General features: G+C 40.9%; 1 protein-coding gene across 1 annotated transcript in view; it reads right to left on the minus strand.

Moving 5' to 3' along the window:
- Positions 1 to 12138, minus strand: part of ZNF366 (zinc finger protein 366) — a 110808-nt gene that overhangs the window by 8651 nt on the left and 90019 nt on the right. Inside the window, exon 4 of the mRNA XM_072606313.1 lies at positions 1905 to 2079. Within this exon, the coding sequence (XP_072462414.1) occupies positions 1905 to 2079 (175 nt within the window). The remainder of the gene's footprint in view (positions 1 to 1904; positions 2080 to 12138) is intronic.

A 12138-nucleotide genomic window follows, 5' to 3' on the forward strand; every position in this document is an offset into this window, starting at 1 on the left:
AGATAGGTTCTTTGTAGTCCTATGAATATATAGAATCATGATAATAAACATTCCTGAACCACAACCATGAACCTGGGGATTTATGAGGCAAAAAGTCAAGAACTTTCCATTAAATCTGTTGTTAAGACTTAACCATGGGGAAGAGCTCATTCTTTGAATGGGTAAGATCCATCTTGCCCAAAAATGGAGAAAAATCTCTTGTGTGCGTTTGTTTACAAAAATGGGCCAAGGAGACCCATCCAAAAATGGGAATCAGCTCTTTCCTGGTATATGTGGTAGAGGATAGAAGAAGTAAATTTTAAAGACTTTTTTTTTTAATAAAATTTTACATTTTATTTTAGCCTTGGAAGGGGAAAGGAGGGGGCAGAAGAGAATCTTGGTTGTGTGTGTTCATTGTTTTCCTTTTGTAGGCATGGCCTTTTTTATTGTTTTGGTTGCTGTTTATTTGGGTGCACTGGGGTTTCTGGAGAATGACACAGAGGCATGAAGAGGACGTCCAAGCCCCGTGACCACAAGATTCCCTAAAGTTAAGGCAGTCCAGCTGCTACTGATTCAGTTGGTAAAGGAGGCTAGTTTGCTAGGATTATTTCTGAATCAATATTCATTAGTGATCTATAATACTGATCTATAGCGTTCTTTCTTTCCTTTTTCATTGGTTCAGGTATTAGTGCTATACTTGTCTTATAAAAGGAATTTGATAGAATGTTTTATTTTTCATGAAGGCTAATTTGAATCTAATTTTAAAAAGGAGAGTTTATTTTTATTCCTATGGCCTGCAGCGCCCTAATTCAAAACCACCCCCTCTCTCCTCTCTAGCACTCTAAATTCCTAGCTGGAGATGTGACAAGAAAAAAGTGTTTCTATCTGTGTTTTGTTCCCTCACTTTATATCAGGAAAGTAGAGAAGTGGCGATATAGTGCGCACCAAATGGAGATAAAATCTACCCAGAAATGTGGTTGAGTGCAGGATGTTTATATCAAAGGCCCTGGGCTCCAATCCCAACTTTGCTACTTACTTTCTATATGACCTTCTACAAGGTCTTTTAAACTTTTCTGGGCTTTATTTCTTCATTGTTAAATGAAATGATTTCCAGTTTCTATCAGTTTTAAATCCCATAAAACCCAGCCAGTATCTACCTCATTTTTCCTCCTTTCCCCTTCCACCCTTCTTCCCCCTTCCCCAGTCAAATATAGTTTGGCTGTAATTAGAATTGTCCTGGCATTTAAACAAACACCAGCCCATGGCACTTCCACAATCAGATTCAATGGGCAATTCTTTTGCAGGTTTAATAAGCTCATTGTGGCCCTCCTTCAAAGGAGACTGCAGAATACTCCCAAGTTTTACTGATAAATCTTCGCAGGCTACCTTTTCAGCTCAGCCCCTAAAACCACTGGCCTTCACTTCTTCCCCTAGCTCTTAAAGCAATTAAAGCCCTCTTCTTTCTGTCCTGTGAGGCATGTTCCTTATTTTCATTTCAGACTCCATTTTCATCTACCATTTTCTGATGCTGACATATAAGCTTCCTCACTTTGCTCTTTCTCCAAAATAAAACCCCACTTTTGACCCATGGTCATAAGGTCATAGATCTCAAGGACCACAGGGCTCACCTAGTTCAATCTCCTCATTTTACAAAGGAGGAAATCAATTTAGCTCAGAGAGGGCAGGTTACTTGCTCAAGGTTACATAGCCAGTAAATGGCAGATCTGGGAATATGAAATTGAGATTCTGTGACTCCACGTTCAATGTCCTTTTTACTGCCTCCCAGTGGAGAAAGTATCTTAAAAGAAATCCTCAATGGAAAAAAAAAATAATAAAAACTAGCAGGCATATGTTATCTTTCTGTGCTCTGGATTCCAGCTTGGTCATGGGAATCAGAAAGCCTCCAACCAGCAGCAATGGCTCACCTTGGGAGTGAAATCCTCTCTCCATGACTCCATGTTTGACCTTCATGTGGCGGGTCAGATTCCCTTTCAAAGTGAACTTGCTGGGGCAGTAGAGGCACTTGAAGGGTTTGCTGTCTGAGTGCAGATGCATATGGCCCATGAGATTATGCATTCGGTTAAACTCCTTCCCACACAGCTGTTGGAGACAAAGTGAGACAAAGAGACAAAGTGAACACAAGTTATTCACAAGGGCCCCAGCACAAGGAAAGCATCACAAACTGAATGTATGCAGTGTTTGGGCCCCATATAAGGATGTGTTGCATCCCCTACTGCTGCTGACTTGTTTTGAATCTTTCAACTCTGAACTGCTTCCAAGGAAAACGATGTTGTGGAAGTCCAGGGTGGGGTCAGATTCTGCCCACCTTCAGAGATGGAACAGATGGGGGCACTGGGGTCATATGCTCTTGGATCGTTAGATTTTGTTTTGTTTTGTTTGGAGGTGGGGAGGGGGAGTTAACCATATGGTAAAAATCAAAAGACACCTAAATATTTTTCTGAATCAACAGCAATCTTTGGAAAAGAAGTTAATTATGACTCAGGAAGCTCCAACTTAGGCTGTGTTTCACTTTCAGAAACTGCAGGTGTTACAGGCCAGCAAAGGCAGTCTTCCAGATTTTTCAATCCAATACTTAATCAAAATCAGTACTAAATTTTTTTAAACAGAGAAAGTCCAAAGAATGCTTGAAGGAAAAGGTGATTCTTTTCTTTGATGACAGATTGAAAATGCTAGGAATGTCACACCCAAATTGCCAAACATCCACACATACCACTATTGGGAGTTTAACCTTTCTCATCTTTTTCTTTCACTCCAACTGATCAGTGGATTTGGACACAGAAGAAATGAGTTCCAGTCCTAGTAACCCTGAAACCTAGGACATATTGCTTCATCTCTGTGATCTTTAGTTTCCTCATTTGTAGGATGATGGGATTGGACTAGATCAGTGATGTCAAACTCAGCTAGAAATGGGGGCCACTGTAGCTGAGGATCCCTGACACCTCATATTGATTGAGAAAACCACATAATAACATTATCTACATTCTATTGTATTTTTATTTTGTTAAATATTTAACAATTACATTTTAATCTGATTCAGGCATACCCAGTTGGTTAGGGAGCTGACTGCAAGTTTAACACTTCTGAATCAAATTACCTCCAAAGTTCATTTCAGGTGTAAATCCTAAAATACTCTAATTGAGTATAAGGTGGGCAATAATTTGGAAAGACTTCTTGAAGGCAGTGTTTCCTAGCTGTAGACTCCTATGTCCAACAAATTTGGCTATGTGGTAGCTACCCAATAAAAACTTGGTGAGTTGACGTCTATCACTCCATCATCGATACAAGATTCTCCTTAACTCAGAATTCAGTTTTCATTTTTTGCTTCTGGACCCAGATATTCTGAAAGATAGAGAGGGGCTGGACAATGGCATGGAGCTTTGCAGTGTCCAATTCTAACTTGGAGAACAGACACATATGCCTCCTGGAGTTAAAAACAATGAAAACATTTATGAATTATCTTCAGTTTCTACTTCAAACAAAAAGTTTTGTTGTTGTTTTTTCTTTAGTTAAAAGGCTGTCCCTTGACTTCAGACTACAATGGTAATTAGTAAATAAAAGTATAATCTTGTTTTTTGTACCAGGAAGTCAAGCTCAGTCAACACTTTCTTATGGAAATGCCTGGAACCAAGGGATAATAAAATCAGCAAAATAATGAATGACTTAGCTTTTGGAGTTAAAGTAGAAATAAAAAGATACTACAGATTTGTTAACTTTTGTCTCCATCTACAAAGTCTGATTCAGTCTTTCTTGAGATGCAACATCTGTACTCCAACTGTCTTTCCAGGTTAATTACATACTATTCTCCCTCATGTTAAAGATGCTAATCAAATTGGCCAACTTGCTATGGTCCACACCAGACATTTCACCTCCCACCATATCTTTGTAAAAGCTATCCACCACGCCTGGAATGCACTCTTGTCACTTCTCTCTCTTGGGATTCCCTACTTCCCTTCAAGGCTACTGAGTCTCAAGAGCCATTTCTTACATAAAGCCTCTCCTGATTGCCCCAATTGTTAGTGTCTCCTCCCCAACTTCCTATACATATGTTTTGAATTGATTTATCAGTTTACATATTGTATTTCTCCTTCCCCTGACCCATGGAAGGGATTTTTATTTCTGTCTTTGAATATTTAGTGCCTTGCACAGCACCTGGCACAGAGTAGGTGATTAATGTTTGTTGAATGAATGGATGTCGCAACCTAGATACAAAAGTTGGCCTATTTGCAGATGAGCATGCCTATCTGCTTACTGGCCCTGTCAGCCCTGCCAAAAATGAGAGAAAAGAATTAAAGCTATCCAAAACTTGGAAGATAATAGGATCATCAATTTGTAACTAAACAGGGTCTCAAAAGCCAGATAGTCCAGTCCCCAAGGAAGGGCTAACAGTTTTAATGATAGTACTGGGACCCAAAATAGTCATGGCACACTAGAATGATGGATTTAATTTGAGAAGATGAAATTTAATAGGGTTAAATATAAAATCTTACACTTGGTTTGGAAAACTCAAAAGTAGAAGGGCAGGATGAGGGAATGTGGTTAGGCAGAGTCCACATTACAAAGAAGTATAGGGTTAGCTGGATTGCAATATCAAAATGAGCCCAAAGGGTGACAGATGCTATTTTTAAAAAGCTAATTTGATCTCAGGCTACATTAATAGAAATGCAACAAGAAAGAGGAAAACCCCCACTCTACTTTGTCCTGGTCAGAGCATCGCAGGAGTACTACATTCAGTTCTGGGTGCCACATTTTAGGAAAGACTTTGGGGAGCAAGAGCCTATGGAGAGGATGGTGAGCAGAATGACAAATGATTGCATTTTGTACCAGGGTCATCTAAGTCAGAGCTCCTTCACTTTTATATATCATGGAGCCTTTGGACAGTCTGGGGAAGCCTATACCCACCTTCAAGGTATATATAAAAACAGAAGAATGTTTTAAAATATTTTTAAGGAAATGTTCAGTTTTCAGTTAAAGGCTAATGAAAATAAACACACCATTTTTTCACATGTCATGGATGCCTTGTGGTCTAACCGTAGACCAAAGGTGAAGAATTAATGACATTAAGAACAGGGAGTGGGAGATTTGACCTAGAGAAGATTTGTCGGGGGTGAGGAGGGAATGACAGCTGTCATGTGGAAGAGAGAGTTTATTTTTGTTGCTGTTCAATCGTTTTCAGTCCTGTCTGACTCTGTGTGACCCATGTGGGGTTTTCTTGGCAAAGACACTGAAGTGGTTTGCCATTTTCTTCTCCCATTCATTTTACAGATAAGGAAACTGAGGCATGTAAATGACTTACCTAGGGTCACACCTGTAGTGTTTGAGGCCAGATTTGAACTCAAAGATTAGTTTTCCTGATTCCAGACCCAGTGCTCTATCCACTCTACCACTCAGCTGCCCCTGATTATATTTTCACTAGAGGCATGCTAGTCTGCAAACAGGCCAACTTTCATATCTGGGTGGTGACGTCCATTCGTTCAACTATATAGTGAATACAGCGCTGGACCAGGAGTCAGGAAGACGAGTTCAAATCCAACAGAAGGCACCTACTAGCTGTGTGACCCCTGGGCAAGTCTCTTAAGCATTATCTGCCTCAGTTTCCTCATCTGTAAAACGGGGCCAATAATAGCACCTATCTCCCAGGATTCTTGGGAGGATAACATGAAATGTTTTAGAAGTGTTCTGCAGACATGAAAGCACTACATGAATGCCTCCTCCTCCTCCTCTTCCTCATCATTAATCATGATTATTATCATATCCTCCCTTCCCAAAGAATCAGGAGGAATTAGAGAGGAGAGGAGAAGAATTGCAGAAAGGTCCATTGCAAAACTGCAAAAAGCCCTCCCTAATGAGGAAAATTACCAAAAGGAAGACTAGACTGCCCCAGAGCAGAGTAGTCAGGGCCGCATGCTTGTAGACCCTACTGAAGTATGGGTTAGACTCACTGGCCTCTGAGATCCCTTCTGCTTCTAAGATTCTAATTCAGATTCTGATTGATTTTTGCCCAACAAAAGCACTGAAATGTCAATACACTTAGAAAAGGGTAAATTCGTGATCCAAACCCAACAGTTAACTGTGTGGGTGGGCACAGAAATAGTAAACACAATGTACAAAGGTATCTGTGAGATAAGTTAATCTCTGAGAACATGATTTGGATGAGCTGGAGAAGCAGAAAAACATTAGAAAACTCGTTTCTGTTTGGGGGGAATAGGATATTCTGATTTTCTATCATCTGAGTCAAAAGTTTTAGTGGTTTTATAAATTTTTCTACAAATTAGGTCGAGCTATTGGCATGTTTTCAAACAGGCATATACACTATTTGTAAGAAAATGACCAAATTTCAGACATGCCAATGTAGAAGGAAGGGAAGAAATACATATTTTGCAAGTAGATGCCTTGCAACCAAACCCCCAGCAAGACCTGCAACCTCATTCCATTTATTTTTTATGTGTTAGCTTTTTATGTGGATTTTGTTATGGAAAGCTGAGGTCAAAAGAGAGTGTGTGGGGGAGAGGGAGAGAGGGAGGGAGGGAGGGAGAGAGGGAGGGAGAGAGAGGGAGGGAGAGAGGGAGAGAAGGAGGGAGAGAGAGAGAGGGACAGAGAGGGAGAGAGGGAGAGGGAGAGAGGGAGGGAGAGAGAGGAAGAGGGAGAGAGAGGGAGGGGGAGGGAGAGGGAGAGGGAGAGGGAGAGAGGGAGGGAGGGAGGGAGGGAGAGAGAGGGAGAGAGAGGGAGAGGGAGAGGGAGAGAGGGAGGGAGGGAGGGAGGGAGAGGGAGAGAGGGAGAGGGAGGGAGGGAGAGGGAGAGAGGGAGAGGGAGAGAGGGAGGAAGAGAGAGGGAGAGGGAGAGAGAGAGGGAGAGAGGGAGAGGGAGAGAGGGAGGGAGAGAGAGGGAGAGGGAGAGAGAGGGAGAGAGGGAGAGGGAGAGGGAGAGAATATTCCTGTTTGGTCCAATCAGGCTTCAGTACCACTTTCATAAATACTGAACATTTAGATACACTAAAGCTTAAGAAGGTAATAAGTTAATAAACTTTCACAGATAATCTATATCTTTCTACCTCAAATTTAATGAGTATGTGAATAATAGGTGAATAATAGGAATGAAAAAAAAAAGTTTTTCTTGATTAGGAGTATCATTCCACACTTAACTTTCAAATAAAAACACTTGGGAATCATGAAGACTTGTCTTCCTGAGTTCAAATCCAGCCTCAGGCACTTACTAGCTGCATGACCCTAGGCAAGTCACATAGCCCTGTTTGCTTCAATTCCTCATCTGTAAAATGATCTAGAGAAGAAAATGGCAAACCACTCCAGTATCTCTGCCAAGAAAACCTCCAATGGGGTCATGAAGTCAGACAAGACTGAAAAATGACTGAGCGACAACAAAACTTGAAATGCTTGGCATACCCTCTTCCTCCTTGATAAAGGAAGGGCATTAGTACACTTTGTGATGTTTCAGACCCTTCCAGCCCTGGTGCCCTGTGCTTCTGTTAGTATATGAAAATTTGGCTGCTTATCAGAACACCATCATGTAGAAGTTTTCTGTTCTACCCTTAAAAAAGTCTAATGTACAAAAAATAACAGTTTTTAGTACAGAGACACACTAACTTGGATACATAATTTACAGGATAAATTATAATTGATTCCAGATAGATCAAAGAGGTAGACATTTTTAAAAGTACATATTAAAAAAACCAAAACCTCAAAGAACAGCCTATCTGTTTTGGGAAGAGGAGACAGACGCAGAGCTATGAAGGGACAGAGGATGGTGGAAGATAAGGTAGATGCATTAATTTAAATTATTCATTTATATATGCATGTATAAAATAATTTTTAAAAACCCTTCTACACAATGAAATGCAATACAACTAGTATTAAAAGGAAAGTAATGGAGTGGGAAAAATGTGGCAAACATAACTGATAAGAGCTTGCATCCAAAATACATAAAGATCTGATGTAAATATTAGGTCAATACCCAGGGGACATTAGTAATAGAGTTGAAGGAAATGAAGATTTCATGCACAAGGAAATACTCACAGTAATTTATCACATGGAAAAATACATGACCTCACTAGCAACAAGAGAAAAATACCTTAAAACAAACTCATACAAACTTTTAATTTTTCCTGGACTTGAGATTTCATTGGTGTAAGGAGAAATGTTTCTAACACCAGAGGTTACGTGACTTGTGGAGGGTCATACAGCCATTGTGTCAGAAGTAGTATTTGCACTCAGGTCTTCCTGACTGCAAGTTTGACTCTTCATTCACTTTGTACATGTATAATGTTAATAGAATAGGAAGATCTTCCGCATCCATTAACAGGCCTAACACATGGAGCCTGAGTCACATGGAGCTCAGTTTGGAAGGAGCTTGCCCAAGGAGGACAGAGAGAGTATGAGCAGAGGGTTAGAGCAGGCAGAGCAGAGAGAGAGAAAAGCAAGCTGTGAGTTGGCAGAGGGAGGAATTTGTTTAGGGGGACTTGTTTCTGTGGCGAGGCCTGACAGAAAGAAGGTTAAGTTGTTGGCACTCCCTGGATTAGTGATAAGTACCCTGTTAAATCTTACCGCCTGACATCCTAATGATGTCCCAAATGAACATTTTGATTTTGCCTTTGAGGAAGAGAGTTTATTATATTTTTTGAATTTGCCCTGGAAATACGCATGCATATTCACAGAGAAAGCTAAGGATACTGCATTGGCATTGCAACATGCTGCCCCTCATCTCTATAAAATTAGCAAAAAGTCATACCCCAATACTGCTAGAACATGGGGAGACATGCTCATTTTCACTAGCATTTTTGTCTAGAGATTAATCCTACATATAAGCCATATAACTGCCCATTCTTTAACCCAATAATTCTACTTTGAGGAATAAACTGGAAAGCAATAATCCCAAAGTTGAGAGGAGGGGGAGTAATTTACACAAAGATATTCATTGTGACACTATCTATAATCATGAAAAATGAAACACCTCTAATGTCCAACCATACAATTAGAACACGGTAAACTATGGGTTATTAACCATATGGGATACTAGGCCGCTACTTCAAATAGCAAGAGACTGGCTCCAGGAAACACATGTAGTGAAAGAACCCAGAATGCAAGATAGTGCTTATGCAATGGCTATGTCTATCCAAAAAACATATGCACTATACCATCAGTGATCGCAAGGAAAGTTGGAATGCTACAAGTAGCTAGAACTGAACGCTGAGTAGACCTCACGGAGGGACACTAAGCCCTCAATCCCATGTAAATTAGGCTAGGTTTTTTCCTTAAGAAATTACTGACAAGATCTTCAAGACTTAATTGAACTAAAGGTTCTGGCTACTGACATTGCTTCTTGGATAGTCTGAGTCAAAACATGCACTAGGCACTTCAGTGTCCTTCTCTGATGCTTGACTGGCAGACAACGCCTGACAACTCAGAGGCAGAGGAGGCTCAGTCCACAGAAATGAACTGTCTCCTTGTTGCATATTCGTATCGGATAGCGTTCCCTTGCTATGGCTTTGAGATATACATATATATTTGTTGATTGTTGAATGACTTACCAATTTCTCATTTTGTTCCAATATCAGGCTTAAACTACCAGAGGACTGGCTCAATTAAGCAACAGACCTTTTCTTTTCTTTCCTTTGTTTAAAAAAATTATTAGAAATATTACTTTAAACAAGTCATGGTTAAATTAACTAAATGCCAATGTATTATCAACCTAAAATTTCCCTAGAACTTGTGAAATACTGAAAAAAAAATCCAATAAAAATATTATTCTATCGGTGCTGGCAGAAGGACAGGCATTTTTAGAATTCATCTTGTATCTTAATTTTTTTTTCCAGCAGGACTTTTCCCTCCCTCCCTCCTTTAATGATAGGAGATGAAGCAGCCATGCTCACGTTCATGCAATCACTTAAGCTCATCTGCTGGACCATGCTAAGTGTTGTAATAATGTGTTAGCATCCAGGACATTCAGGCCCAATTTTGGGTCTGTTGTTGGGCAGATTTTGTAACTTGCCAGGCACTTCTAGTTTTTTCTGTGTGCCTGAAATGAATGTGCAAATGACTTGGAATAAATGGTAGCTGTCCAAAGGGAGTCAAAAACCTAGGGAAGCCTTTATTATTGCCATCAGTTTTGCAGGGAGAGGGTGCTTAGAAGAGAAAGCTCAATACAATTTGGGATCTTGTTCTAGCTGGACTGCTAAGGGAAACATTGAGAGTGTGGGTGCTTGGTTCTTTTGAGGTGAGAGACCTCAAATGCAGCTGGCCAAATAACATGGGGGAAGAATAAGGTACAGTCCCCAAAGCTGCCCAAACACTGCCAAAATTTGCAGCAAAATTCCCTGCGTGACTGATTTTCGCTGACTCTCGTCTTCATTCTATTCACTAATCTCAGTCTTTGCCCCTCATTCCCCCAAGTGTGGTTCTCAAAATTGTTAAAATGTTTTCTTCCTCAAGGCATCGTGCTATTCTTAGCAGCGTGGAATCAATCAGAACACTTACTGGAGAGGGGTGAACCTGTATGTGCAAGCATATATTTCATGATTTACAGTAACTTAATGAAACCCTGAATCTACCATTCTTATTAGACCATATGCACCCTGAGTCCAGGAGTCATCTTATATTTTCTCCTGTGCTTCTTCACAGTGAAAGACTGAGAAATGTTGAACGACTATGCCTTTTATTAGGACAAAGAGTTGTGCATAGAGGTATTGGGGCAGCTAATTTGGTGTACTGGATAGAGCACCAGCGTTGGAGTCAGGAGGACCTGAATTCAAATCAGGTCCCAAGACGCTTACCAGCTGTGTGACCCTGGGCAAGTCACTTAATCTGATTTGTCTCAGTTTCCTCATCTATAAAATGAGCTGGAGAAAGAAATGGTGAAACACTCCAGCCTCTTTACTAAGAAAACCCAAAATGGGATCACAAGAGAGTCTGAAATGATTCAGCGGCAACTCTGGAGCTATTATGGTATCTCAGGATTTGACATCTGGGGTTAGAAGGAACTTCAGAGGGTATCTAGTCTAAACCTCTCATTTTACAGATGTGAGAACTGAGACAGAGAGAAGTGGTTTGTCCTAGGTTCCACAGCCAAGCTTCAGAGGCAGAATTCAAACTCAGGTCCAACTCCAAAGTCAGTGCTCTTTCCACTCTACCACACTATCAGGCACACAGTGGGTGCTCTATATCTGCTGATTGACTGAACACAGTATTTACATAAGAAACATTTGCTGATTGATAGGCATTGTTTTTACTTATACTTTACAAAAGATATCTCAGGAGGCATCTAGGCTCACCTCTACCTGGGAGTGAAAGTCCTGCATGAGATCTCTGACCAGAGGGTCATCCAGACTCTGCTTGGCAATAGCCAAATCTAGATACGCTTTCCTTTGATCCCCTGTGACCAGCCCACCTACAAAAGGGAAAGTCGTCATCTACCTATTCAAGTATCCTGGAGAGTTGAGTTTCCCCCATTTCTGGTGGTGGTTTAAGCCAATACAAAAACATCTCCTTTGAAAGGCAATCCATGCCTTTGTATCCAAGAGAGCTCTGATATTTGCATCCCTATGTGCCTGGAATTCTTTTTCCTCAGTATTTCTCCCCAGCACTGTTGAACACGTCCAGCATCCATCTCCCTTTCCCCTACTATCCTAAATTCAGACCTTTCCTCACCTCTCTTCTGGACTACTTATATTAGCTTCTTAATTGATCTTGGTCTCTTCCCCTCTCCAACCCATCCTCTACCCAGCCACCAGTACAGATCTGATCCTGCCTTTCCCTCACTCAGCTCTCTCCAGGGCCTCCCTGTTGCCTATTGGGTCAAAAACACAAAACAAAACAAAAAACCACCAAAACCCCAAACTCTCCCATTTGGTATTAAAAGCCCTTCACAACTTGATATCATTCCCCATCACATGCTCTTTGGTTCCACCAAACTGGTCTTCCTGTTATTCCTCTTACACAATATTCCATCCACATCCCTACTGGATGCCTTTGCAAAGGCTATCTCACCTGCCTGGAAGGCATTTCCTGCTTGAATTCTCACCTCAGCATCCCAGGCTTGCTTCAAAGATCACCTCCTACATGAAGCCTTCCCCCTTCCCTCCTCTCCTCCTTCAGCTTCCAGTGCCTTCCCATCAGAAATTATAATTTACTT

Source organism: Notamacropus eugenii, chromosome 4 (genome assembly GCF_028372415.1).
Source record: "Notamacropus eugenii isolate mMacEug1 chromosome 4, mMacEug1.pri_v2, whole genome shotgun sequence".
Taxonomy (NCBI): domain Eukaryota; kingdom Metazoa; phylum Chordata; class Mammalia; order Diprotodontia; family Macropodidae; genus Notamacropus; species Notamacropus eugenii.